Source organism: Felis catus, chromosome D4 (genome assembly GCF_018350175.1).
Source record: "Felis catus isolate Fca126 chromosome D4, F.catus_Fca126_mat1.0, whole genome shotgun sequence".
In the NCBI taxonomy this organism is placed as follows: domain Eukaryota; kingdom Metazoa; phylum Chordata; class Mammalia; order Carnivora; family Felidae; genus Felis; species Felis catus.
This window is the reverse complement of record NC_058380.1, coordinates 16,734,054-16,761,758: the sequence shown is the minus strand read 5'-3', so window position 1 is coordinate 16,761,758 and position 27,705 is coordinate 16,734,054. Positions and strand designations below refer to the sequence as shown.

Genomic DNA, 27,705 nt, shown 5'->3' with positions numbered 1-27,705 from the left:
TTCCTAAGTAAAAAAAGTTTTGCCCTTTATTTCATGTTAGCGTTCTGGTGGTTTCTCTCCCTTTGCACCTTCCCGTGTTCACCCTGGAATTACCTTCTGAAAGATGAACCGTCACTTATGTCGAAGCTTCCAGGGACTTCCCGTTACCTACAGGATTGGCTGCAAATTCCTTAGTCCTTCTCAGTGCTTTCGACAGCCTGGCCCTCATCCAAATTTCCAGGCTCAAGTTCATTCTTTAGGTCAACATTTCTGCCACATAGAATATGACCACCTTCCTAGGCACCCCTCCACTTGAGCGTCTAGAAGACATCTCAGGCAAAATGCACCCTCTCCTTCCTCACTCATCTCTGGAAATGACAACTCCATCCTTCCAGTTGCTGAGGTCAAAGTCTCGCCATCGTATTTCACTCCTGTTTTCCCACACCCCCGCTTCCAACCCATCCCTCAAAGTATATCAAGAATCTGATCACTTTGCTACCCCCACGTACCACTCTTCATCTTGATCCTGGGTTACAGGATGGCCTCCAAACTATTGCTCTCTGACAGTCAATTTCCAGAGTGTAGCCAGAATAACCCTTTTAAACTGAAATTCTAATCAAGTCACTCTTCTCCAATGGCATCTCATCACACTCTGTAAACTCGAAGTCCAAACAGGCTCCACAAGGCCCTCCTGATCTGCTGCCCCTCCTCCCACTCTCCAAACCCGTTTCCTCTCGGCACAGTCCACTCTGGCCACATTCTCTATGGTCCTGCCTCTGGGCATTTGCACTTGCTGTCGCCTCTACCTGGAATATTTTTCGTTTTGCCATATGACTATCCCTCTCTTCCTTCACGTCTCTGCTCACATTTTACCTTATCACAGAGGCCTTGCCTTTACCACCCTTAAAATAATAGCCTCCCTGTCTCCCACACTTTCTAACCCTATAGCTTGAATATATGTAATACTGTATGCACTATGTATTTACTTGTTTATTTATTTTCCTTTTACTAGAATGTAGCCAGAGATTTTACCTATTTTTTCTTTTGTTTTTGTTTTTGTTTTTTTTGTTTTTACTGCTCCTCTCTCAAGCACATGGTAGGTGTGGAATAAATATGTTTTGAATGAATGTGAACAGTTCCTTCCCACAGTTCCTTAAATGGTGGAGCCAGAACTGAAACTCAGCTTTCTCAGATTCAGATGTCCATACTCTTGAAGAATGTCACATTGGCATGCCTGGGTGGCTCAGTCGGTTAAGTGTCTGACTTGGTTTCAGCCCAGGTCATTGCCTTATGGTTTGTGAGTTCGAGCCCCGCAAAGGACCCCGTGCTGATAGTGTGGAGCCTGCTTGGGATTCTCTCTCTCTCTCTCTCTCTCTCTGTCTCTCTGTCTCTCTGTCCCTCCCTCACTCGTGTGTGCTCTCTCCCTCTCAAAATAAATTTAAAAATTAAATCAAAAAAAGAATATCACATCGAGGAGCTCCTGGGTGGCTCAGTTGCTTGAGTGTCTGACTTCTGATTTGGGCTCAGGTCATGGTCTCAGAGTTGTGGGATCAAGCCCGTATCGGGCTCCGTGCTGAGCATGATTTGCTCTCTCTCTCCCTCTGCCCCTCTCCCCCACTTGCATTCCCCCCCCCTCTCTCTCTCTCTCTCTCTCTCAAAAAAAAAAAAAAAAAAGAGTATCACCTTGCTTGTCTATGAAGGTTCCATAAGTCTCTGTATACAGCTCTATTACGTTACTTAGCCAACCGTGTTGTGACCACAGTTTACATGTCTTTTGCTCTCAGTATTTCACAGTTTCTTTTTTCAAGGGCAGAAGCCATAACTTATTCACATCTGTGTTGCCCAGCATGACCTGTAGTGGCAGCTGAACACTTTTTAATTTTTATTATTGAGTGAACTGAGAAAGAAAGAAAGTCTTTTCTTTGCTGATGTTACTTTTTCCTAAGCACCCCCAGAGGAAGGGATTTTTGTTCCTTTCCTTATCCGGCAACAAGAAGCCAGAGAGATCTGTGAAATTGGGCTCATTATGCTGCTTACTCTACTAGGTATAAAGAAGTTGCCACCGTGAGACTAAAGTTCTCCAGTTTAATTTTAATTTTATGAAATGGCAAAACTGTTGCAAAGGATTTCTCTAGAGCCTTGTAATTTAGGACTTGAGAAGGTAGAAGGGAACCAGTTAAACTTGCTTTGGGTGTTCCCAACAAAGAAGTCCCTTGGCATCGTGTTCTCCACCCACTTCTTTGTTTCTGGTGTATGCCTCTTAATTTCTTTTCATCAGTTTGTTGTCATTTTAGGTCAGTGAAGTGGACTGCTAATAACTTGGTATTAATAATGTCTTTATATGGGCCCTGCGTCTTGGTGGGAGCTCAGAGAATTGTGCTCTGGGGATGTCATGAAGTGTGATGGGCAGCTGAGTGTCTTCCACAACCCAGAGGTGTAATTGGTTCAGAGGAAATACATCTTTGAGGCTAATATTACCTGTCTTTCTCCAATTCCCTATATAAACATGTTTGGAGATATTACATTGATGATTGGAAGCTGTCAGGATACCATGCCCAATAACGTGGTTAAAGGATATTAGACCATCTTTCTCAAAGACTGAGAAGCCATTGTGATTAACCTGTTCAATAATAACTCTGAAGGCAATATATTCATAAGCATGTATTTATCACCAGCCACGTAATTAAAATGCCAATCTTCTCTACAATTTCAGAAATCTCAGCCTCCTTAAAAAGCCCTCAAGAGCCTCACCATCATTATTCAGGTAGGACACGTGCACCTAGACATGTCAACTGAGCTAAACGTCTGTGATTCTGCACTCGTGAACAGGAGTATTGATGAATTTTGAAGTATTGATACGACTCCCAACAAGATGTTATTCACTCTCATGAGAAGAGCATTCGGATTTCTTATCTTGCCATTTACTTGGGAAAACAAGTTGTTAGGATTTAAGAGAATATGGAATTAAAAAGCATTTTTGTCTGTATTTGCAAGTTCCAAATGGTGAAGGAGAAGGGTGACCTTGAGATTTAAAAAGTCCTTACAAGTCCGAAGCCAGAGATCTCCATATTTTGGATGGGGCCTAAAAGTAGCTCTTTGAAGGAGGATTTTATACCCTCCCTGGCTCTCAAGTGAACATAACCACTGAATGAATGCCAACCCCACTGAGTAAGTTCAACAAAGACACCTTACAAGGATGTTATTAAACAAGATGTCAAGGGTCTTGACTCTCATAAGCAACATTGCTTCGCAGTGCTTCAGTTGTCTTTCTTTCAGAGTGGGAATAATTGTACTTGCCCTTCCTGAGGAACAATCTGCCAAAGGGCTAGTAAGAATTAAGAGGGAAACCCTTTGAAATGCAAAGCTATGTAACAACCAACTGGACTTGTGCCATTGGTTGGTCTTCTGCGTGTCATTGCTGTCAGCATTGGATGAGATGATACACAGGCAAGCCTTTTACACAGTCTTTTTTACACAGCTCAGCACATGAGTGAGAGTTTATTGGTGTGACAGTTACCGTTACTATCATATCAAGGTCATGTGTTCAAGGTCCACTAATAGACTGCCTTTTCCTAAATTCTCCTCTGTAGTGAATAGTGTTTCAGTGGATTCCAGACTCCACATTCTAGGCTCTTATAACTGGGTCTTTCAGCTCAGCAGTAATAATCCAATATTTTGACTCCAGCTGTCAACTCTAGAAAGTCTGGTGAAGAATGCTGGAACTCATATTGACTCTGATCTGTTAGGATACGGCTCTTAACAGGAAAATGCAGATCACTTGCTTCTAATTAAAACTGGTCTTCAGTTCTCTCTGGGAAAAGAAGGTGAACTGTGCAAAGTCAACAGTAGATGTCCCCACAGTCCACTGTGCATTAGATTTGCTCTGGAAAAGACCGACCAGAGAAGGAAGACCACAGAATGCTCTCTAAAGGAAAGTTCCACATATGTATGGATTATGTATGTATGGAGAGTGGAAGTGATAGCCCTACCTCGGATGATGTTATATAATCTCATATAGTTCGTAAGACTGGGGTATACTTCCTGTTGAAGGCATAGTTTCTTTTTAAAACTGGGTTGTGGATAATATTTTTGATGAGAGCAAAAGTGAGGGGTCTTTGAAATGAACATTTTCTGTGTTATATGAGTAGATTGATGTGGGGGAGGCTTGCTGTGCATTCAATCCACTGACGCATACTTAAAATAGTAAATCTCTTTTTGTTTGCAGCCATTGAAAGGAATAATTTAATGAGGCTTTCTCAGACTATACCATTTACACCAATCCAACTGTTTGGTGAGTGCCATTTCTACCTTCTTGAGGCCGTGCCAGGGCAGAGGCATAACATCTGAGAAGCAGAAACCATTTTGCATCGTTTTAGCTGAAGATTTTGCTTTGCTAGTGGTTGCGGTTTAGTGAGACTAATTTCCTAAAATGGAAATTCTTGTTAACTGCCTAGCCAGCATCTAGGGTCAAAATCTAATGCTGCAGGGATGGGACCGATAATGAACAGCAGTTGGGAAAAAAGCAATAATGTTGCACCTGGCATTCACTGATGTAAGGCTGGAAGTAGGAGAGAAAAGAACCATCCGACCATGTGTAATAAACACAGAAGAAAGAGATAAATGTCAATACGGTAAAAACTAACAGGCATCTGAAGGGAAATGCTTTGTGTATTGTTTTTTTGTTTGTTTTGTTTCATGTAAACTAATTGCTCTTAGCTCAGAGAGTAAATGTCACTTTTAAAGGCTGAAGTAGTAAGGAAAAACAAGCTCGCATTAAGCCAGGACTACCACGAGTCTTGCTGTCCAGCCAGCTGACAATGTAACAACTCTGTCCTAGGTCTTAGTTCTCTTCATATGGGGACAGATCAGGTGGCTTCTGATCAGGGACGCAAAAGCCTTCTCCTTCCTCATGACTCCATGGCTAGTTTTGCAACTTAGGAGCTCTGCTCTAAATCCTCTAAGTATTTAAGTATTTAGAAGTCTTAAGAGACCGTCAGTGGCATTTATCTGGGTACCAACAATAAGTATTCGAATTATTTATTGAGTATTGAATAAGAATTACCTAGACATATTTTTTTGGTAAGCAATCCAATGCAAGAGGGAGTAAATAGATTCCTTTCTTGGTAAATCAGTATCGTGTTAGCAACAAACCAAAACAAAACAAAATGGGCATTTAGAGCAGAGGTATAAGGAGAAAATCAAACACAGGTTGGGCAGAAACTGTGTCTAGAATATGTTCCTTCTGTTATGAAGCATTAAACACTGTATTAGGTGGAGTCTAGGACTCGTAATACAGGAACACTGTATTAGGTTCCATTAAAAGTGGAAGTTATCTAGCAGTTATAAAGAGCATTTTGTGTCTAAAATCTATTAAGTGGGCTTGAGTTGGCATCTGAGGTTCTAGTTCACGTTAGGGAAGTTAACATATTTAATCTTTACAGCCACCCAGTGAGGTGAGCATTATTTTCACCTTCATTTTACTGCTGAGGAAAGTGAGGCTTTCAGGAACTTGTCTAAGGGCACAAAGGAAGGAGGGGGAGGCTCTGGGATATGACCTTGGTGCTAACTCTAGCTGTGTTTAAACCATGAGTTCTCAGCGGGGGTAACATCACCCCTAAGGGAGCAGAAACTTCTTTTTATGTATAAAGCACAGGTATCTCTATCTCTATATCTGTATATATCTGTATATATATGTGTATATGTATGTATATTTCTATGTATATATTGTATGTACATGCCATTATATATATATATACATATATATATATATATATACACACACACACACAAACACACACACAGACGTACAGTACATGCATGTATCAGTACATGTACATACACACTGTATTTTTAGTATTAAAATGTCATGGAAGGGGGAATTAGGGAAAAAAATCTAATAAGGCTTTAAAGGGGATGGTAATGAAAACACAGGATTAAACTATCTCTTTGGAAGTATTTGTATTTAACAAAAGAAGCGTAGCTCTGCTGCTTTGATTTTCGTTTTGTCTGGTTATAGTTTATAATAAGAACAATTTAATTCTTATATATCAGCTGATGCTTTGTCCCTTCCTCCTCCCTCCCTCTCTCTACCCCTGCCCTTTATGAGACAATAATGTGGCCAAAATCCATGCTTCTGTTCTGTCCTTGTTCCTGCAGAGGTGAAATTCCCATTCTCTTCTGTTCATTGGGAAACGGAATGAATTCTGAGTTGTTATTTGGGACGCCGTCCCTGTCAGACACGAGCTACCATTGACCTTCTCACCTGTACTTCTTTTTGTAGCAGGAGAAGAGGTAACTGTCTACAGGCTGGAGGAGAGTTCCCCTTTGAATCTTGGGAAAAGCATGTCTTCTTGGTCCCAGCGAGGGAGAGCCGCCATGATCCAGGTGCTGTCCCGAGAGGAGATGGGCGGCGGGCTCCGCAAAGCCATGAGGGTCGTCAGCACCTGGTCCGAGGATGATGTTCTCCGGCCAGGGCAGGTTTTCATCGTGAAGTCCTTTCTACCTGAGGTTGTGCAGTCATGGCACAGAATCTTCCAGGAGAGTACTGTGCTTCATCTTTGCCTCAGGGTAAGTCTGAGACCCAGAGCCCAGCTGGATAGGTCAAAGAGTGGCGTTCTGGCTACATCCTGATTGGAGACCGTTATCCTCAACCCAGAGGACAGCCTGGAAGTTCTGTTCTGGAAGTGGTGGCATTTCATTATTTTTGTTTTGTAGAGCTTTTCCTTTTGGAATAGAGTGCGGTCGGAGCCGAATGAGGCTAAAAATCACACTGGGGAGGCCTTGAGTGTTTCTGTGATCATTGATCAGCATGCATATGATAGCAAACTAATATTTTTGTCAATGCTCCCAATTTTGTAGGAAATTCAACAACAAAGAGCTGCTCAAAAGCTTATCTATACTTTCAACCAAGTGAAACCACAAACCATTCCCTACACACCAAGGTGAGTATAGGGAATAAGGGCGCCCCAGTCCTTCATTTTAAATAAGAACTTCTCTCAATTTCTTCTGAGCCCTGTTAGTCATGAGAAATGCCAGACCCACAGGGTAGTTCTCCACAATCTTCTTTTTGGGTTATTCCTTCTACAGTCCCAGAGACTGGTAAAAAGAAAGTTAGGTGTCCCAGGAATATCTTGGCTTAAACATTGAAGTTATGTGAGTGGAAGACAGAAGTTCAGGCAGAGACCATGACTAACTTCTCAGTTACATGAAACAGGGAGACCCTAGATGTCGTTACTAAGGTCCGGGAATATTATGGAAGAAAAACCTTTCTATTTTAAGCAGTTTCTTCCCCTAATATCTTAGAGAAATTAGGGAACTTTATGAGAATGAAATCTTGTTACTTTTGCTTGAGTGTCTCAAGACGCTTGCGTTAGCGAGACGGATCATAATTCGGTGCTGGGGATTATGGTCAAGTTTTATTGTTTCGTTTATAAGGACCTCTATAGAGCATGGCAAAAAAAAAAAAAAAAGTTGAGTCCAGTACTCATAAGGGATTTGGAAGGTTTCCTCAAAGAGAAGAGAGGTCTGTCGGCATGGGAAAATCTCTCCATCTTTGCATTCTGTCCCTGCCACAGAAAGGCCAAGGCATGTTCATGGAAGCTGCCTCGAGCGAGAGTTAGACAGTCTTCCCTGCTGCTGACTGTCTGGTAACGTGAGTTTCACCTTTGCTGCCTTGTGGGGACTCACTGGCCTCCTTTTCCCCCTCACAGGTTTCTGGAAGTTTTCTTAATCTACTGCCATTCGGCTAACCAGTGGTTGACCATTGAGAAGTATATGACGGGAGAGTTCCGGAAGTACAACAATAACAATGGGGATGAAATTGCCCCCAGCAACACCTTGGAGGAGCTGTTGTTGGCTTTCTCTCACTGGACCTATGAGTATACCCGGGGAGAGCTGCTGGTTTTAGATCTGCAAGGTGATTGATCGCCGAGGACTTGATAAAACAAGCATGAGGCACAGTTCAGGAACCATTGACCAGGGATCCTTTCTGCATGTCGTTGTCAGCTACATTTGACCCTGGCTCTTTCTTTGCTCAAAGCCACAGTTAAGGTCTTTCAGTGGAGACATTCCCTGATAGTGTATGCTTTCTTCCCCTTGATTTGAACACTGAAAGATGATATCAATTTTCTGAGTGTATTTATTATTTGTGAAACTGTGCAAAGGGTGAGAAACCAGGCAGGTGTCCCAAGAAATCTTGCAAGAACCGGGATGGACAATGTATTGAGTTGCCCTACCTGGCTTTGAAGGGAGGTAGGACCATTTATTTCAGAGACTTTGGACAGTGGTGATCATGAGCCCCTACTATGTTGCTTCCCATTTAGCTCCAGAGAAAAATATAGGCTGGTGATTAGCTGCCTAAAATTTAAGTACGTCTGAAACTTTGATCTCAACGGGGAATGAATTTTGTACCAGATTTTCTAGTTTTAATGCTTTATGGCTGGGACTTAACATTCATAACAGCACTTAGACGTGTGTTTATACACACAGGAAAGTAATTTCTGGGGGCATTTTTCATGATTTTGAGCTCAATGCTTTAGTAGTTTATAGTTTCCCTTGTTCTCTTTGCTGTGTACCTTGATATGACAGTTCATGAAAGTGCAAACTCAGTCTGAGAGAGGTGACACAGTACACTCATATTTAATGGAAGCCTCTGATCAGCGAGTCTCTCCACTGTCAACCTCCCGTGTGACTTAAAATCCTGCAGCACAAAACTGAGTATTTCCAGCAGGCTTTCCTTGGAGACATAGAACAAAATATGTATTAAGGTCAAAGTTTAGTCCTTGGGCTCACTCACTGGGGCTTTGGTTTTAAATAGGGGATTTAGTCCAGGAAATTTCATAGAAGTTATCTGACTTAATCCTAGAAGCAGCACCTCGAGGTAGATATTATGGGGAATTTAGGCCCAGGAGGTTTATAAATGTTAAGTTTTTACTTATTTATTTTGAGAGAGTTAGAGACAGCATGAGTGGGGAAGGGCACAGAGAAGGAGAGAGAATCCCAAGCAGGCTCTGTGCTGCCATCGCAGAGCCTGACGTGGGGCTTGAACTCACGAACCGTGAGATCATGACCTGATAGGCCCAAAAAGTTTAAATAACTTGCACAAAGTTGCACAGCTCCTAAAGAGGGAGCCAGGATGCAGACTGAAGCTGTTTTGACCATCTATGTTCTTTTCTTCTCATGGTACTGTCTTTTGTTTCTTTACAAGTTTCAGAGGACATAACCATGTTATGGTTCATTTAAACAGATTGGGCTTATCCCTTGTGCTCTCTGACTTCCCCACCTCTCCAATCCTGGGATTCTTCACCGGAAGCCAGGCTTGGAGGCTGGGCACAGTCAAGATAAATAATCCCGAGGCATCGTGAGCAACATCCAATACATTTTGATTGAAATTTGTACCATGTGCTCAAGGATGTGTATAGACTTTTTAAAGTACACATAAGTCCTGCTGTCTTTTCAGATCTGTACTGTTTGCAGAGTTGAGTTATATTTCTAACCCTCAAACACAATATTTTAGGAAGCAATATAAACAAAAGTTAAAACAGTCAACATGATTCAGCTTTTAAACCAGCAAGTACGTGATCCATGTAAACTCAGCATGCTGGTGCCCAAGGCATCTGCTTTTGTAGCTCATGTTGAAGAGAGGTTGATTGTTTTCATCTGTATTTGAGTGTCTCTGCTTTGAGTTTTGGGTGGAGTTGTTTAAAAAGAAAAAACAAAAACAAACAAACAACAAAAAAAAAAAACAACCAAAGAAAAACTTTAAGGAATTAATGATGACTCTTTAGTGTGTTTTGCATTCCACTTGAATAGGTTTTTCTTTAATGATGTTTATGTTTGGGGATTTTTATGTCTCTAAGTAATCCAAAGTGACATTAAACAGAACAAATGCTGTGTTGATAGTCTTGGGGGGGAAATGGAATTAACTTTATTCTTTTACTGGGCAATTATGTGAATTGCAGAACTAGGCCACTCCAAATAAACGATGTCAAAACACTGACCTTCAAAGAAGAGGAGAGTGGACATCATAGAACAAGCATGAAGAAATTGAGATACTTATTGGAGAGTTTTGGTCAGTTGGGGAGGCCTGAATTTATGGAAGAATATGAGTCCTATAATAGTCACTATAAGCAGTTACATTACTACTACCAGCAGCTGATATCTATTAAGTATTCATTTTCCGTCAGGCACTTGGGTAAAGACTTCATGCATTACGATATTTAATCCACACCAAGTTGGAAAGGAGAAATGGGGAGAATATATGTATTCTTACAATACCTAAATGGTTTTTGGTTCAGTTTTGTATTTGATTGGTTAGTATTGTAGTCTTTGGAGAGATGATGGTACCTTGTTCAGATGGGTTCGGAGTGGGTGGAGATTGAGAGACCTACTGGCAGCAGTTTGGAGAAAGAGCCCTAGGTCGACAGTGTTAGGGTCTGACTCCTGGCTTCACCATGAATTAGCTGTGTGACCAGGGGGCAGCCACCTTGAGTCCCACTTTCCTCATTTGTAACGGGAGAGATAATATTATGCACTTAACTCATTGTTAACCCCTTATGTTAAGGAGCTGAAATGAGGCAAGTTCTTGACACATAGTGAGTCCTCAGTAATGTCATTTATTGTTGTTAGTAGTAATCTCTGTGTGACTCTTTATATTTATTTGTTTATTTATTTATTTCTTACTTATGTTTTTTTTTTTTTTTGTTTGTTTTTTTGTTTTTTTTGATAGAGAGTGTATGCGTGAGTGTGTGTGCAGAGACAGAGAATCCCAAGCAGGCTCTGTGCTGTTAGCATGGAGCCCAATGACTCACCAGCCGTGAGATCATGACCTGAGCCGAAAATCAAGATTCGGACGCTTAACCGACTGAGCTACCCAGGCACTCCAAATCTCTGTTTAGCTTTTTATTTTTTTATTTTTTATTTAAAAAAAAAATTTTTTTTTCAACGTTTATTTCATTTTTGGGACAGAGAGAGACAGAGCATGAACGGGGGAGGGGCAGAGAGAGAGGGAGACACAGAATCGGAAACAGGCTCCAGGCTCTGAGCCATCAGCCCAGAGCCTGACGTGGGGCTCGAACTCACGGACCGCGAGATCGTGACCTGGCTGAAGTCGGACGCTTAACCGACTGCGCCACCCAGGTGCCCCTCTATTTGGCTTTTTAAAATGGAAGCGAATCAGGGCGTCTGGGTGGCTCAGTTGGTTAAGTGTCTGACTTCGGCTCAGGTCATGATCTCATGATTGGTGGGCTCGAGCTGACAGCTCAGAGCCTGGAGTCTGCTTCGGGTTCTGTGTCTCCCTCTCTCTCTGCCCCTTCCCCACTCATGCTCTGTTTCTCTCTGTTTCAAAAATAAATAAACATAAAAACATTTTTTTAAATGGAAGTGAATTGTCATCAGCTTGCTGTGGCTCCCTATTGCTTTGGGAGAAAGAAGGAATGAGGAACACTCTGGCAGTTTTTCTTTTTCTTTTTCTCTTCTCTTTTCTACTTTCTTCCAAAGGAGTGCCAGTCACTAACCCAGGAGTTGCCACACTGGGCTTGGATGCTGAACTCTAAGGAAAGGCTTGACCAATTTCTTTTTATTTCTTTCTTTCTTTCTTTCTTTCTTTCTTTCTTTCTTTCTTTCCTTCTTTCCTTCTTTCCTTCTTTCTTTCCTTCTTTCTAATATTTATTTATTTTTGGGAGAGTGCAAGCAGAGGAGGGAAAGAGAGAGGGAGACAGAGGATCTGAAGCTGGCTCTGTGCTGATAGGTTTGATAGCAGTGAGCCCAATGTGGAGCTCCAACTCATGAGCTGTGAGATCATGTCCTGAGCCAGAGTCAGACGGCCAGCCAACTGAGCCACCCAGGTGGCCCAAGGCTTTACCAATTTCTGATCACTTGCAATTATACTGTAGTTTTCCAGTTTCTTTCCATTTAAAAATCCTAAATACGAAGGCCTGCCTCATCATCATTAGATGTGAAATCCAACATTTAATCCCCAGCAATGGCAATGAAAAACAATGATACTTCAAATTACAGTGGTCTAGAGCATTCTTTTTTTAAAGCTCATTATATTTTTCAAAGAACTTTGGAAGTATAGGTTTTTATATTCAGCAAAGCACTTTCCAGAGTAAGCATTTGCATTAGCACTGCCATAATGAATCCTGCTGTTATAAAGAAGGTAACTTATTTCCAAGATGTAGAAGCTCACCAATGTATCCCAACGTGGTTGGGATCAGAATGTACGTGTCTGGGTTTCTCACAAGGCCATGCTGCGTACTACGTGCACATGGGCATTTACCCTATTAAAGTTCGGTAAACATGTGCGATTGGGATTTTTGGACGTTGAAATGGCTAGTTTTCTTCCATATTTTCTCACTCACTAGAACGTTCCTTCTGCCATTGGAAGGCCCCAAAGTATGTATTTAGTAGCTACACTTTGAATCATCAGACTGGATTTAGGGTTATAAAGGTTTGTGGAAATTCCACTCTCATTCTCCTTGTGGGATTTATTCATTAGGTAAATGAGATCATCAGAACATGATTTTACCAGTGGTAAGAAAATACAGTTTTACTTCACAAGAGGTCTTGATAGAAAAAAAGATAATAAAAATAGCAGTTGGCATGTTTTAGCTTTCTCTGGGTCACTTTGCTAAGCAGCTTGTATACAATAGTTTACTGAATCCTCAGTAAGTGTATAAGATGAGGCCCATTATTCCGCACACTTTCAGATGAGAACATTGAGATTCAGAGAGATTAGAGAAGGTGTTCAGGTCACACAACTAGAAGACGGCAGAGCCCATGAGTGGGACCCAATCCCTTTGAGTCCTGCCTATCTAACATGCAACAAGGTTTAAAGTAAACGGGAGCCGATGTGATTTTGATAAGACGTTTTCTCCCCTACAAACCTCCTTTTCTCCCATCTATATGACCTCTGTAAGTCCTCTGCATATTTGCAGCTTAAATTTACAGTTTCCTCAGCCATCAGCCTAAAGCTTTCGTCATTGCTAGAAAGGTTCAGGCTTAAAGTTAGGTCTGAGCTTAAACATGAAAAGGATCTGTAGCCTTTAGTCTCTGCTGATGGTATTCGCACTTTCTGTCTGTTGTTCTGTTGATGTACTACGTCATTAGAAAAGCAGGGCCTCTCCAGGCTGTTCGTTCTTGTATCTATAATAAGAAAAGGTATAAAGAGTTTCCTGTGACTTTTTCTTTAAAAAGAACAAAGACCGAGCAAATCACATTTTACACACTTCCCCTTGAGCCTGAGTTTCAGCCTTACTGTTACTTTCCCTGTACAAAATCAGTGTACAAAGAGATTCTAAGCCAGAGGCTCTTAAAGAAAATTCAGAGGGTCTGTGAACTTTGATGAGACAACAAATTACACTATTATTTTCACTAACCTACAACTGAAATTCAGCATTTTCTTTGATTATAATGGAGACCACAAACCACAGTGGTATTAGGAGTACCCATGACTGTTTGCAATCGCAATTACCGACATTAACATAGCACTTTATGATGTTGGCAGATATCTCAAAACACTGTTATACTATGTATTACTTGATGTTACGGTAGTTATAGACTTGCACTAGATTCTGTTATTTAAAGTGTTAATAAAGAAGCACATGTATTGCAGTATAATTTAAACAGATATTTTGATGACTGTATTTCAGTATCATTGGTTTCCTCTGTAATCTTATGTATTTAAATTATGCATTTTAAAACGTTATTCTGAGAAGGGGATCTGTTTTGTTTCCCCAGTCTGGCAAAGAGGGTCCTGACACAAAAATGCTTGGAAACTCCAAAAACAGGTTATTTTCCTAAGGAAGTCAGTTTCTTGGAGGAAAGACCTATAAACTATAAGGGTTACATTTTCTTGTGAAAGATTTAACATATGGCAAAACATACCCAGCATGGCAAATATTACTACCATCAGAAACATCTCCCTCACCCTTTAAAAAATTTTTTTAATGTTTATTATTTTGAGAGAGAGAGAGAGAGACACAGAGTGTGAGCGGGGGAGGGGTAGAGAGAGAGGGAGGCACAGAATCTGAAGCAGGTTCCAGGCTCCGGGCTGTCAGCAGAGCCCGACATGGGGCTTGAACCCATGAACCACGAGATCACGACCTGAGCCGAAGTTGGACACTTAACCATCTGAGCCACCCAGGCGCCCCCTCACCCATTTTGTAACAGAGTCACTCTGAGTGTCAGTTGCCGTTTTGATCAGTGTTAGCACGAAATTACACTTACGCTATCCTTTTATGCTTTGGTGTCAGTTTTTTAAAAAGTAAATTTTACTGAAGAAAACCATTTCAGAAAAGTGCACACGACATAAGCATATCTTTCAAGGAATTTTCACAACCGAGACATATGTGTAACCAACATCCAGATCAAGAATTTGGGAGCATGTATATTCTACTGGATATAAATGCTGCGTATATAGCATTTAACGGGTGCCTTTGATGGAGCAGTGGTTGTATCTGCAGAACCACACAGCACCTGGTGCCCTGCCGAGCACTGACGGACTCCACTTACAGAGACCGTGGCCTCATGTGAGGGACACAGGCTTTAGCTCAATTCGAATCCTGTCATCATCACTCGTGAACTGTGCAGACTCTGACAAATTGCTTCATCGTCTCGAACATCAATGTACTTATTGGCAAAATGAGGCTGTGAGGGTGCTCATGCTTTCCCTTTATGGTAGCTGAGAATTAGAGAAAATATCATTAGAATGTCTACTATAGACAAATGGTAAATGAATGATGGATACCACCATCAGTAACTGTGAACACACCGCTAAGACATTCATTTGTGGCCTCAAAGTTTATAATAGCATAACAGAGGGCGTTGCGGGAGACAGTGAATTTACTAAAATTTTCAAGCCCACCTGGACAGTTTTTCCGGTACATTTAATTCACATAATGTTGAACTTACTACAGGGTGAATGCAAGTTTAAAGAAAGAAATTAAGATTCTGGTTATTGTTTTCTTGAGTTTCTGAGGAAGTGAAATCCCCATTTGCTAAATGCATTTTCTTTTTTCTTTGGAGGTGTTGGGGAAAATTTGACTGATCCATCTGTTATAAAACCTGAAGACAAACAGTAAGTTAATTTATGATGTTCTCATTTTGAAAATCGCACTTAACACATTGTACATGGTTTTATCAAAATAATTTTTAAACATTTATATTTCTTGCCTAGCTCCTAGAAAGATTTTGAAGCAGCTTATGTTTTCATAGAAGCTGGATATCTGTATTGGATATATATCTATCTATATCTACCTCTGTCTAATACCATAAGATTTTTTTTTAATGCAGAACTTAGGAAATGGGAACAAAAAGAACATATGGAAATAAGATGAAATTTGGAGTTAATACACATAAATGGAAAATATAAAGACCAATGCCGTAACCGCTGCAAATTTAACTCTGAGTTTTCTGGTGGCCCAAACAAAAGAGAAATATGGGTAGGTTCAGCTTCTATAGGCTTTGACACGAAAACAGTTAGTGTCATAGGAGAAGCAAAGATTTCGTTGTTGTCTTCTCATTGGAGTCACTGCATCTCACGTCTTCGATCACATGCCTATAAATTGAAAGGCATCGAGTGTGCTATTCAGTCACAGCAAATCTACAAGAGGCCAAGAAAACAGGGCTTAAATATGAAGCATCAGACTGTCTGACTAAATTCAGGGATGCAGTTTAAATTCCACAGAAGAATGAGTCATCTGCCTGTCCTTTGAATTCCCATGGGCATTTGGTCCTGGAAGTAGGCTTTGGGGAAAGTTTGGCAGCGGAGGGTCTGAGGTTTTATTCTTCTGTTAAAGGTGATCAAAGGGACTTTGATCAAAATGGTTAAGGACTGATCAAAATGGCCGACAACAGTGCTTCCCAAACATGAGCTTCCCTCACAATCAATCACCAGGAGAGCTGGTTGTGATTCAGTGGGTTTGGGGTGAGGTCAAATAAGGTAACAAGTTTCCAGACGATTCTGATGCTGCTGGCCTGGAGACGACACTTTGAGAACTGCTAGCATATGGTAGCTTGACCTCTCAGTTGTCCTAAATGTCTGTACTTGGCCCCTGGGTTGTAGAAAATAGATATGAAATGATCTATGTGGTCAGTCTTCATACAATAACACCTGAAATTCTTACCTCTCTCCCATAACACTCATATTGTAAACATTCGTTGCTTTAATGCGCTATTTTTCCCCCTCAACTATTTACTCTAAATATATTCTCATGTGTAGGCATCTATGCCAAGAGGTTCATCTAAAAGTGTTTTAGCTATTTCTTTGGACTAGGTGAGTTAGAGAAGATAAAGGTCATCCATAATGCTCCTATGCATACAGTTTCTATGATATTTGAGCATAGAATGCATATTGTAACCTTTAGGGTACAGATAAAGGCTTTATTATTTTTTATTTTAGCAGATATTATTTTAGGATATTATTTCTTCCATAGCACCATGTGCCCAAGGGTTTAGAGTACGGACCTTGTACTATACATAGTACTTCCTTGATAAGTTTGCAGTGAAAAACTTTTTGCATAAAGAATGAACCAAGTTTATGTATACTTCATCATCTATTACATTTTTGACCTTGATATGTATGTCATTTAAAGTGACCTGAATATTTCCAACTTCTAGAATTTAAGAAGCTTATATTATCCCACTTGACAGTTGAGTATTTAATTGCATTCTGTAGGCCAGGGGGTCTCGGTTTCTATTAAGGTCACCTAGGAAACTAAAAAAAATAAAATAAAAAAAAATGCTTCTCAGAATGAGTATCAAATCAAAATTTATGGGGATGGAGTCCTGATGTTTGTATTTTTTGAGGAGTCACCTATGTGATTTTGCTGGGCAACCAAGGGTAGGGACCTCTTGTCTTACGGCAGACTCTATTGTTTATGACTTGAAGGTAGGAACTTTGGAAACTGATCGGATGGTGTCACTGTAGCCTGCCTGGTTTGGTGGGGTTACCTCATTTTGGGTGCAGTGGGTTTTCCTGGTGAAGGTAACTATTTTCTCACAGTGGTGGCAGGTCGCGTGTAATTGGTTCAACGAGGCACACGTTTTTGAGCGCCTTGTGTGACCAACCTGCCACAGCCCAGTGACAGCAGCACCTGGGAGGTGGTCAGACATGCAAACCCTCACGACCCTCCCTAGAGCTACCGAATCAGAGTCTGAACTTTGACAAGATCTGCAGGCGATTTGGTGGAACTGGAAGTTTGAGAAGTGCCTGTTGAAGCAAGTGCCTTCACGTGACGCTTGCTTTGCCCTTCACAACAACCTTGGAAGTAGGCGTCCTCCTTCCCGTTCCCAAATGAGAAAGCTAAAGCCTGGTGAAGACGCTTAACTTGCCTACGAGGATGAGGGGCCAATGAAAGGAGAAAACCCCTACCAAAGGAGAAGATTTTTTGTGTTACAGCTTCTACTCTAATCTATAGTGCTTCTTGTCTCTGCTCTCTCGCCAGACTTGCGCATGTGAGGGCACAGTCAGGGGGCTTCTCCTCCGAAGCCTGTCTGGCCACTTGGTGTGCTTCCTGGGGTCACCAAGCCTCGCTGGAGGCTGCCTCAGTCATTGGCAGTTAAGGATTGTTTTCTACTCACTGCCTTGATGGCTTGGGGCATTTGACAAGTCCGAAATGACGATGGTGGTCATTAGATGTTCTTTACTAAATCTGTGTGTACATGGTGCTAATTGGCATTCTCTCACTTGTGGAACCAAACTACCACTTGCTTTTGCTGGGCTGTGAAAGATCTGGAAAACAGTTTGTTGTTGTTGTTGCTGTTTTTAAACTTTGCCAAGACCTCAAGGCTGTCGGCATGCGGTAGGATTGTACATGCAATAGATGCATGTGAATGTTTCTACAACCCCCTTCCCCTCTCCTCTGTACAGGGAGTGGCCAGACCCCTCATACAGGCATTTTAGAGTAACTTTGATTCTTTTGCGTTAACTTTCACAAAGCTCATTGAGGGAAATTGTTTAGCTTAAAGCTTTTATCTGAGAATCAATGTTACATCCCTAAGTGGGCGGGGGTGAGTTCTGCTTTACTGGGAGGAAAGGAATGGCAGTAAGGAATCCAAGAATGAAGTATTCCCAACAGGGTCCCGCTTGACAGAATATACGAGGAATGACTGAAATAACACTTTCATTTTTCACTCTATTGGCATCGTAAGAGATTTGGTACAAAATATCGAGCGATTCTACTTTTTCTTTTTTTTTTCTCCCACATTTGATTTCACCAGATGTACTGAGAAAGAGGAATAGTTAACTAGAGGTAGCTTACGCAGCCGGGTAAATACCACCAGAGCCGCACTTTGTGAGGGCGATCGAGTGACCAGGAAAGTGAATCCTGGGTGTCTGTTCACGTTGTCTTCCCAAGAGATTTCCTCCACCTCCCAGCCTCAGAGCAACGAGGCAATCTGAGATCAAACTGACATCAGCCCTCATTCTGAGCTTGGCACATCTTCAGAGCAGCTACTGTTGTTCTGCCAAAAGGAAGTGGAAATTGAGATAAATGTTTCAATACTCAGATGGAAAAAAAAGTTTTTTTACACCACGTCCCTTTTTGAAAAACCACATTCCTTAGAAGCGGAGTTTATTGTTTCCTTTTGTGATAGTTTGCTTTTCTTTTTTCCTTAAGACGTGGCATTTAAGAGTGGTAATTGAGTTCAGATTTTAAAATGTGCCGTTTCCACTCTGCATGTCATTAAAGTGTTAGCTTCCCTAAAGTTGCTTTGGATGTGCTCCTGGTGTACTCTGTTTCACGGTGTGCAGAGCATCCGCCTAAAGAAATCGTTGTCTGTGACCTTATCATGGACAAACTTTGAGGCTGGAATCTGCCAGGGAACTGCTTTATGGAGTATTCAGAAGGTGCCTCATCTACGCTGGTTCTGTCTGTAATTTTGTCACCTACAATTAGCATACGTAGTTCACTTCCACAAAGTCAATGCCTCCCCGTGGTCTTGTCTTTCCACAAAGAGCCCAGCGATAGCAGTTTGCAGGATAAAATCCATCTGTCCGAAGCGCCGTGAGTGCTGGAAGTAGGGTCTTGTCAGGCATTTATTTTTGAGGGTATCAATTATTTTCAGAAAAGCATTTGGGTTTGAAACAATGTTTATGGATCTTTTCAGAAGGTGTGTTCCCATAGTACGTTTATTTTACTTTGTACCTCACCTTTCGAGTATTTGAGTAGAACATTTGGTCACGAAAGTCACTCACTCTCACCCCATAGGCATTAAAAAAGGGTGTCACTGTATTTTGTTTTAATGCGGTACATAGAAAGTTCACTCTTCTTCTATCAGATTAGCGTTGAAATGAGTTTCACAGTAGGTCTTGGAGTTGGGTACAAAGATTTAAGTGCATTTGAATTTTAAATTTGCAAACCTAACATTGTTGCTTCCCCAAAGTGCTCTATTCTTTGTGGGCTCCTTCAAGTTTACTGGGTTACTACGGGATACTGTTCGGTATCTCAGAGAATCCTAGCTGAGCCCTTTTCCTTCACTGTGATCTCATTGATATTCTGATATTTCCTCTAGATCAAGAGGAATGGTGTTTGGACCAGCCAATTTAGGGGAAGATGCAATTAGAAACTTCATTGCAAAACATCGTTGCAACTCCTGCTGCCGGAAGCTCAAACTCCCGGGTATGCTCCGAACAATTCTATTTCTCTCTTAGTAAATCTCTCCTAGAACAACATCCTTTGTAACCTGGGATGGAGTCAAAAATCTCAATCACATTTTTATCTCATTCACAGTCGAGTCCTGACTTTCTGACTGCAAATTTTTCAAGTCTCTGAAGGGATTAAAAGGACAGGGATTTACTTCAGGTTCTGCCAAAATGTGATAAAACAACATTGGGCCCAATACTTGTCACAGTCTCTCCAAGGGGAAAGGTTTACCAACTTAATTGGGGTAAAATTGAACTGAGGCAGGTCTCCCCCAACCCCTCCCTCTTTGAGTCCTGTGTGGTGTCCACAGGATTTCAATCCTTATTTACCCATCGGACGCTCGGGACCGTGGAGTATCTAGGGAAACAACAGCTGTCAATTAAAACAGTGCTTTTCACTACAAAAACCGGCCACGTTAAACATATATTGCAATGTGTATTTTTAAAAATTTGATTTGATAATATGGCACACTTTGTCCAAAACTGACATAGTCTCCATAGAAAAATATTCTTAACAGAAAAGCAAGCAGCAGGAGGTCTGTGTCCTCCAGACTGGCAGTCCTACTCTGTCGAATTCTTTTCTTTGATCTCAGAAGGGATGCTTCATGTCTGTCTCAGCTTGTTCCCTCTTTTCCTTAGGTCATACCAAACTTGTCCTTAGACTGGCATCTCACATATTTTAAGCGGAGTAGTCCTTCCTGCCTTAGAATAAGTGAGCATGCCCTGAATTGGAAATTGGTAAAAGATCATCATCATCCGTCGTAGCTTAGGGTGGAGTAGGTGTCAATTTACAACAAAGAAGGGCAACTTGTAATCTCGTGGGAGATAGAGGTAGGAGGTTGAGAAGCTTGTGTAAGCATGGCATGGCATGGCATGGCAGAAGACTGGGATTGGGATCAGGCTTCTAGTTCCAGTGGGAAATAGCCTGGCAGCCAGAGGTGATGGATGGTTGGGTGGGGGGAGAGATCAGACTGGAACAGCAGGGAGGGGGGCTCTCACTCTCATCTTGTAGCTGCTCGGGATTCTGTCTCACAGCCACACGGCAGACTTGAGCAAAGAGATCAGTTCACAGCATGGTGGCCACGCTCCCCAGTGGCCTCCTCTCTCTGGCAGACACAGGGACTGCATCTGATTGGCTAAGAGAACAGGAGACCAGAGACATAACTCACTGCTTCTGTCCTTGAGTCCAGTTGGCTCTTCTGCATGATTAAGGTTGAGATTGTTTTTTTTTTAAACCCACCATGGTGGGTTTTGAGTCATTCAGTAATTCTTCCAATTCTAGGCTTAATATTTGTTTTCTTTCAAAACCTTAGTTAACACTTTTCAGTGGAAATAAGGAGTACCCTCATGTATTCAGACATTTGGTAATATGAGTATAAAAAAGTCTTAGTTAGGACAATAGAATTACAGGTGATTTTTCTTTGGCCTTGATTATGATTTACTTTTTTTTTTTTTTAAAGGAAAAGTAATTTAAGATAGTATGTAAGAGCATAGAATTCAGAGCCAGATAGGTTGAGCTCATATCCCAGTAATGCTTTTTACTAGCTATGTGACCTTGGGCCTTGATTTTCTCATCCACAAACTGAGTATAATAGCACATAGCTCATAAAATTGATGTGAGGATCGAAGTAATATACGCATATGTTCCATAAGTGCTGGTTATCAATAAACTAAAATATATATTCATTTTATGTCCAGATAATCCCATATAACATTAAAAAGGAAAGTAAGGAATACATATTTAAGGTTATTCTTAATCAATATAGCAGTAAATGCTACATAAACACCAAAAGCCCACCCTCCTCCATAAGCTTCTCCCTAGAGATTACACTCCTATCAGTGCTTTCTTTTGATAATTTCCTTTTCTTTTTTTTTTTAATGTTTATTTTTGAGACAGAGCATGAGTGGGGGAGGGGCAGAGAGAGAGGGAGACCCAGAATCGGAAGCAGGCTCCAGGCTCCTCCGAGCTGTCAGCACAGAGCTCGACGCGGGGCTCAAACTCACACACCGTGAGATCATGACCTGAGCCGAAGTCGGATGCTTTACCAACTGAGCCACCCAGGCGCCCCAATAATTTCTTTTTCAAATGGAAGAAGGAGGCTCTAGGGAGCATAGGATCCAGTAACTGGATGAAGCCTTCCCAGGCAGCATCAAACCTACAGACAGCTTTGTCGTAGAACACCGAGCACTGAAATCTCGAGTCTACCTTTTTGGCTGAACTCCCTGGTCCTGCACACCATTCAGCAGCGAAAATGCCCTGTTTCCAGGTTGGCCTCGCTTAACTCCATCCAGGCCGTGCCTTCTAGGGTGCTGCATATTGAATCCAGCAACCAAATCTTTCTTCACTTGCCCCAGTGAACGCAAACCTACGACAGCACTGGGGAGTTAGACTGACACGTAGACACGGCGGGTGCGGGGGTGGTTTGGACATGGTGGAGGGTGTGAGTTTCACGTATCTGTGACCTGAGGAGGCAGGGTCCTTTCTGAGCACGTGGCCAGACCTGAAGTTCAATTCATCCGTGTGAACACTACCTTCTCGAGGGTCCCCCTATAACTGTCTTAATTGCTTTCCTTGCAGATTTAAAAAGAAATGACTATTCCCCTGGAAGGCTAAATTCCACTTTTGGACTTGATACCAAAATAGAACCAGCCGAGGGGCCTCCGGCGAGGGAAGGGGGTGGGAATTCTCCAGAAGACCTCACACGACTGTGAAAAAGGGGAAGGAGAGGCAAGAGGACACCAGTACTTGCCCTCCCTTCGGTGGACTCTGTGGGAACAAAGACCGACCGGAGTGACATCCATGACACTGGAGCCTCTGTCAGGACGGCCTTACCCTGCGGCCCTCCTTGAGACGTGCCTTCCGAGCCTCAAGTGTTGTCCTGCCTCAAGACCTCATTGGTGTAGATGGCTGGGCTCCCCCGGATGCTGCCCTGTGTGTGCAGTGCTTTGCACGTGTTCATCCTCCTGTAGTTGGGAAGGAAGACACTCGGACGAGCCCCTGGGGATGCTGCTCCTTCATACCTCATTGCTTTAGCCGGTTGCTTAGAACCCTTGGAGCAGGACGGTGGGCACTGAAGGACCAGGGAGATGAATTTAATTTATTTCCTCGCTGCACTGTGTATGCCGACTCTAGCCCCCACCGCGATTCATTACCTCACCCACACGTTGTGTTTCTGTAGGGACACGCACATTAAAAAGGCATTTGACTTCTCCTCTCTCCTTTCCTGAAGCATAGGGCTTTAAAGAGCAACCACAAGGAAAACGGTGGAATGGGTGTATTTGCATAGACTGGAGCACACTCCCGCGCAGTCTCACCGGTTAAAAAAGTTAGGATCCTGGTGAAGTCTAGATGGGGCTGAGGTTTTGTCAGTGAATCACACGATGCCTGGACACTTCAGTTTCCTCTGAAAGAAAGGAAAAGGGAAATCTAAAACAAATAAAACAAATGCTCCTGCATCCTTCTTCATTTTTTTTTTTAAAGGGGAACAGGGATATGTAGAAGTAGAAATTGCCAAGAAATATTTTCCCTTCCCTTAAGCTCAGGAGTACCGTCAGTTAGAGTTGGCTAAGCCAACCTCTAAAACATGACTCCCTTTTCCAAAGCTTCGTATATAATATTACGGGCTAAGTTACTCCATCAGGTCCTCGGGGGAAAGATGATGTTTCTGACTCAAAACGCACTTCGAAGGTGTTTGCTTCGTCCCAGTGCAGAGTGCTGGTGGCTTATAGAGGACCATAGTGTACATTTAAAGTATGGCCCGAGAACATGGTATCAGTTTCAGAGGCTCAAAGGAGGGCTGCCAGGACACTGCACTGCACAGAACCTTTGGGGGATCAGCCATCACTCTGTTGTACTGATCGGGGTCACCCCACCTTAGAACTAGCATGAGCTTTTTACACAAGGAGGGAATGGAGAGTTTGGAAAATGTCAACTCCTCTTTATCTCTAGCCCTTACATTAGCTGGTTTGCTTTTTAACTGACATGCCTGCATTTCTAGGTTATGCTTCAGGGGAAAAGTTGCCCAGGCATTCAGGGCTGGAGAGCTACACATTCAGGTTGCCAAGGGTTGTAGACACAACACACGATTCTTGTGTGGCTTGCAAAGGACTAATTTCTATCCATTTTACTCTGGTCTTGAGAGGGGCGGTGAGCAGGAGATTGGGTGGTTTCTTGATTGTCAATGGGGATAAAATATTCACGCTTTTTTCAGAGCTTACCTGCTTTACCCTATTCTGAAAATCAGTAAGGGATCTACGAGTACCTCAGTGCTGTGTTCAACTGTGGAAAGAGGCAGGCATTAATTGATTGGTCAAATATTTGTTATCTGGAATGGAACTTGAAAACAAATGCCTTTTGATTTCAAATTTCTGTTATGCTCTTCCCTTCCCTCCCCTCCCCTCCTCTCTCGTTTTCTTCCCTTCCCTTCCCTTCCCTTCCCTTCCCTTCCCTTCCCTTCCCTTCCCTTCCCTTCCCTTCCCTTCCCTTCCCTTCTCTTCCTTTTTTTTTTTTTCAGAAAAATCACCAGAATAATATCTTAAAAAGATGAAATGCTGGGCAAAGATCACTGTAGGACTGCTTGCATGCAAATACCGATGTGACAGTCATGACTTTTGAGCGATTCATGATCACAGAAGGGTGGATATTCATTCATTCATTCGGTCAGTTTTATTCAACAGATATTTACTAAGTGCCTTCTCTGTACTGTGTGAGTGACGAGGATGCAGTGAACAGAGCATTTCTTCACCCTTAAAAAGCTTTATGTGTCATGTTTCTCTCTGTTTTGTTTTTTGTTTCCCCTTTGGTACCAAGTTGGGATTTGTGGTTAATACTAAAAAACAAAAACAAAAAGACTCCTGGGGGGAATATTGGAGGCAGTGATGTGTCCCATGTTTCATCTGACAGTGGGTGTAGGTCTGACTTGTATAAGAGAATTGGGGAAAGCAAGAAGACCTGGCTAGGGCTGGTTTTAGGAACCACTGAGGAAAAATGAACTGCCCAATTCTCACAGGAGCACAAAGCCCATGTCACAGATGGGATCTGAATCAGGGGATCGGAGAGGCAGCCAGGTTCCCAGGAATCCTTCCTGCAGGTACCCTATGGACATGTTTTCCTTTCAGCGAGGCTGTGTGTTCCTGGAGTGACTTCTGCCCATGACATCTTAAAGCCTCTGAATGCTCTGGGGGAATGAGATCAGATATAGTTTTGGGTGTTCCTCACCCTGTTACTATTTTCTGTGGCTTTGCAAAACAAGTTCTGGGTGACTAAGACTTCCTAAACAACCATTCACTGAATGTTTAAAACACAATTGTATTTTCTTGGTGGTGGTTGTTTGTTACTGTTTTAGATGAGATGGATCACTAAGGTTCTAGAAGTCATGACACAGAAGCCCCTGTCCTGGTTTGTTGTCTTTCTCCGATGGTCACCAGCCTCTAGCACTAAACATGGCACATTATGAGCTTTTGACATTATTTATTGAAAGAAATAATAAAACCTGCAAATGATCATGGATTTCATTCACTAGGTAATAAATCAGATTTGCATTTTTAATCTAGAAGGGAATGATTACCAATTCCTTAAGACCCAACACAATTCTTTTGATCTCTCTCTGTTTTAATTTTCCAGGAAATAGCTTTTAACAACCTACACCTTGTCTGTTGAATTTCCCACCAGTTCTTGCCCTTATCACCGCTGTGATACAGAGTACAGTCCTTCTTACTGGTGACAATTGAAATGAGATGATAAGTTCCCAGAAACTGCCTAGAAATAATCATCACTTTATTACCCTTTGAAAAGAAGATTGATAGAAAAGTCATTTGAAAGATGGTTCATTACCATGCCCTAGTACGATTTCTTTACTCACATCTCTCCAAAGCATGAGAAAGGGAGGATTATTCTCTGAGGTCGGAATTTGAAGTCTGTGTGTTCGCCTCTTTGAAGTCTTGGTATTTAATTTTCTGTAGTCATTTCTTGAGCAATTTTCTAAGAAACTAGTTGAAGCTAATTTATCATAAGTTAAAGTCAAATGACAGAAAAGATTTTCCCCCCCCCCTTAACAGTCTTTTATTCCACAGAGGTTAGCTTCTGAAGGAAAATGAGGCTTAAATAGCACTTCAAATCTCCAGTCACATGGGTGGGTACATAGAATAGAAAGCGTTCTGGAAACCACATTGTTGTTTTTTTTTTGTTTTTTTTTTTTTTAGCACAGTTAATACTTTGTGACTTTTCTTTCTAGACCATGATGTGCAGATAAAATATATTTTTGTGAAATGTCCTCCTAAAAATAATTAGTAAGTTGCTTAATTTTTCAAAGCGAGATTTTTCAGTCCTCAAGGGGTAACAGCCCTTGGTCTGTATCGTTGGCAGACTTTGGTATAACTTTGTATAATTTGTTTAACCTTTCTCTTAACCCCTAACTCTGAAATGGAGATGAGATACTTACCTTTTTTTTAAAAAAAAGGTGAACAATAATGAGAGGGCATTTATCAAGCCCTTTGAGAATCTCATTTAACAGGCTTCTTGTGAGCATGGGATCCAGTTCAATAAATAATAAGGGTTTTTCATTTTTGATATTATGTGATCATTATTTAATGTTTACAGAGGATGCTCAGTGGACCTGTTTCAGTATAAACACAAAAGTGGTCTTTGCTATTTCTCCCTTTCCAAGGGGAAAAAGCTCATTGCTCCCTTATTGTTTTGAAGCTTAATTAAATAGTTCAAAATCAGGAAGTTCACCATTTCACAGTGTCTTCTGTTTATTTTGTTTTCCGATGAATTTAGGTTTATGCAGCTAATTTCTTTGGCCATCTTCTGCCCAAAGAAAACCTCCCATAACAAGTGAAGCCCAAACTGGGCACTATCGTGGGTGATGTTTTGGGGAATAAAATGAGAGCAGGTTTAGAATCTTGATGCTTGTAAAGCCTGATGTTTTACAAAAATTTTAAATAATGGTGATTAAATTTTGCCTGTAGGGGTCTGTTTATTAACAAAATTCTGGCCTCTAGCTTGCCAGCATCTTTTAGCAACCGTTGAACAACATGAGTTTGAACCGCGCACGTCCACTTATATGTGCATTGTTTATAGCACTGTACTGTAGACATATTGCCCTTGATTTTCTTAATAACATATTCTGTTCTCTAGCTTACTTTGCTGTGAAAACAGAGTTCATCACACATATAACATACAAAATATATGCTAATCACTGTTTATGTTATTGGTAAGACTTCTAGTCAATGGTAGGTTATTGGTAGTTAAGTTTTGGGGGGGCTAAAAGCTATGTACAGATTTTCAGCTATGGGGGGGGGGGTTGACGCTCCCAATCCCTCTGCATTGTTCAAAGGTCAACTGTAACCTCTTTTAGAATTCTCATCTTCTCCCAGTGACTTTTTTTCATTGTGAAACTTTAGACATTCCATTTGCTATATTAGTGTCCCAGAGGCCTTACAAGTATTATGGTAGAAACCCTGTGACTAATGACTGTCCAAATGTGGACATAACAATTGCCTTTCCTTGCATGTGCAGGAAAGGGGGGATCATCACTGATATCATGTGGTTGCATTTCAGCTACTAACGAGTCTTTTTTCTCTGTTTCCCTATCGGTCACCAAGTAAGAGGTTACAGAGCCTCAGGATGCTTTGGTAACCAAAAGAAACTCTTAGTGTGTGTTATAGGCTAAAATATGCCTTCCCTTCCTTCGCACCTCCCCCCAGATTCATGGGTTGAAATCCTAACTCCCAGTACCTCAGAATGTGACTGTATTTGGAGATAAGGTCTTTAAAGAGGTAATCAGGTTAAATGAGGTCATTAAGGTGAACCCTGATCCGTATTACTGATGTCCTTATAAGGAGAGGAGATTAGAGCATGGACACACTCAGGAAAGATCACGTGAAGACACAGAGAGAAAGTGGCCACCTGCAAACCGAGGAGAGGTACCTCAAAGGAAACTAGACATGCCAACACCTTCCTCTGGGACTTCCAGCCTCCAGAACTGTGAGGGAATTAATTCCTTTTGTTTAAGCCACCCAGTCTGCACTACTTTGTTATGGCACCCTTAGAAAACTGTTGTAGTTTGTCGCCATATTTGGGA

General features: G+C 41.7%; 1 protein-coding gene across 7 annotated transcripts in view; it reads left to right on the top strand.

The window, feature by feature from the left end:
• The window catches only part of TRPM6 (transient receptor potential cation channel subfamily M member 6), a 204,504-nt gene extending 181,429 nt beyond the window's left edge, over positions 1–23,075 (top strand). For all 7 annotated transcript variants that reach the window (XM_045042481.1, XM_045042483.1, XM_045042484.1 and 4 more), the window contains 8 exons: positions 2,693–2,743; positions 4,205–4,270; positions 6,260–6,546; positions 6,838–6,920; positions 7,689–7,894; positions 15,004–15,055; positions 19,492–19,598; positions 22,200–23,075. In XM_045042481.1, coding sequence (XP_044898416.1) covers positions 2,693–2,743; positions 4,205–4,270; positions 6,260–6,546; positions 6,838–6,920; positions 7,689–7,894; positions 15,004–15,055; positions 19,492–19,598; positions 22,200–22,333 — 986 coding nt within the window. In that variant the 3' untranslated portion in view covers positions 22,334–23,075. The remainder of the gene's footprint in view (positions 1–2,692; positions 2,744–4,204; positions 4,271–6,259; positions 6,547–6,837; positions 6,921–7,688; positions 7,895–15,003; positions 15,056–19,491; positions 19,599–22,199) is intronic.
• The last annotated feature ends 4,630 nt before the right edge of the window (positions 23,076–27,705 follow it).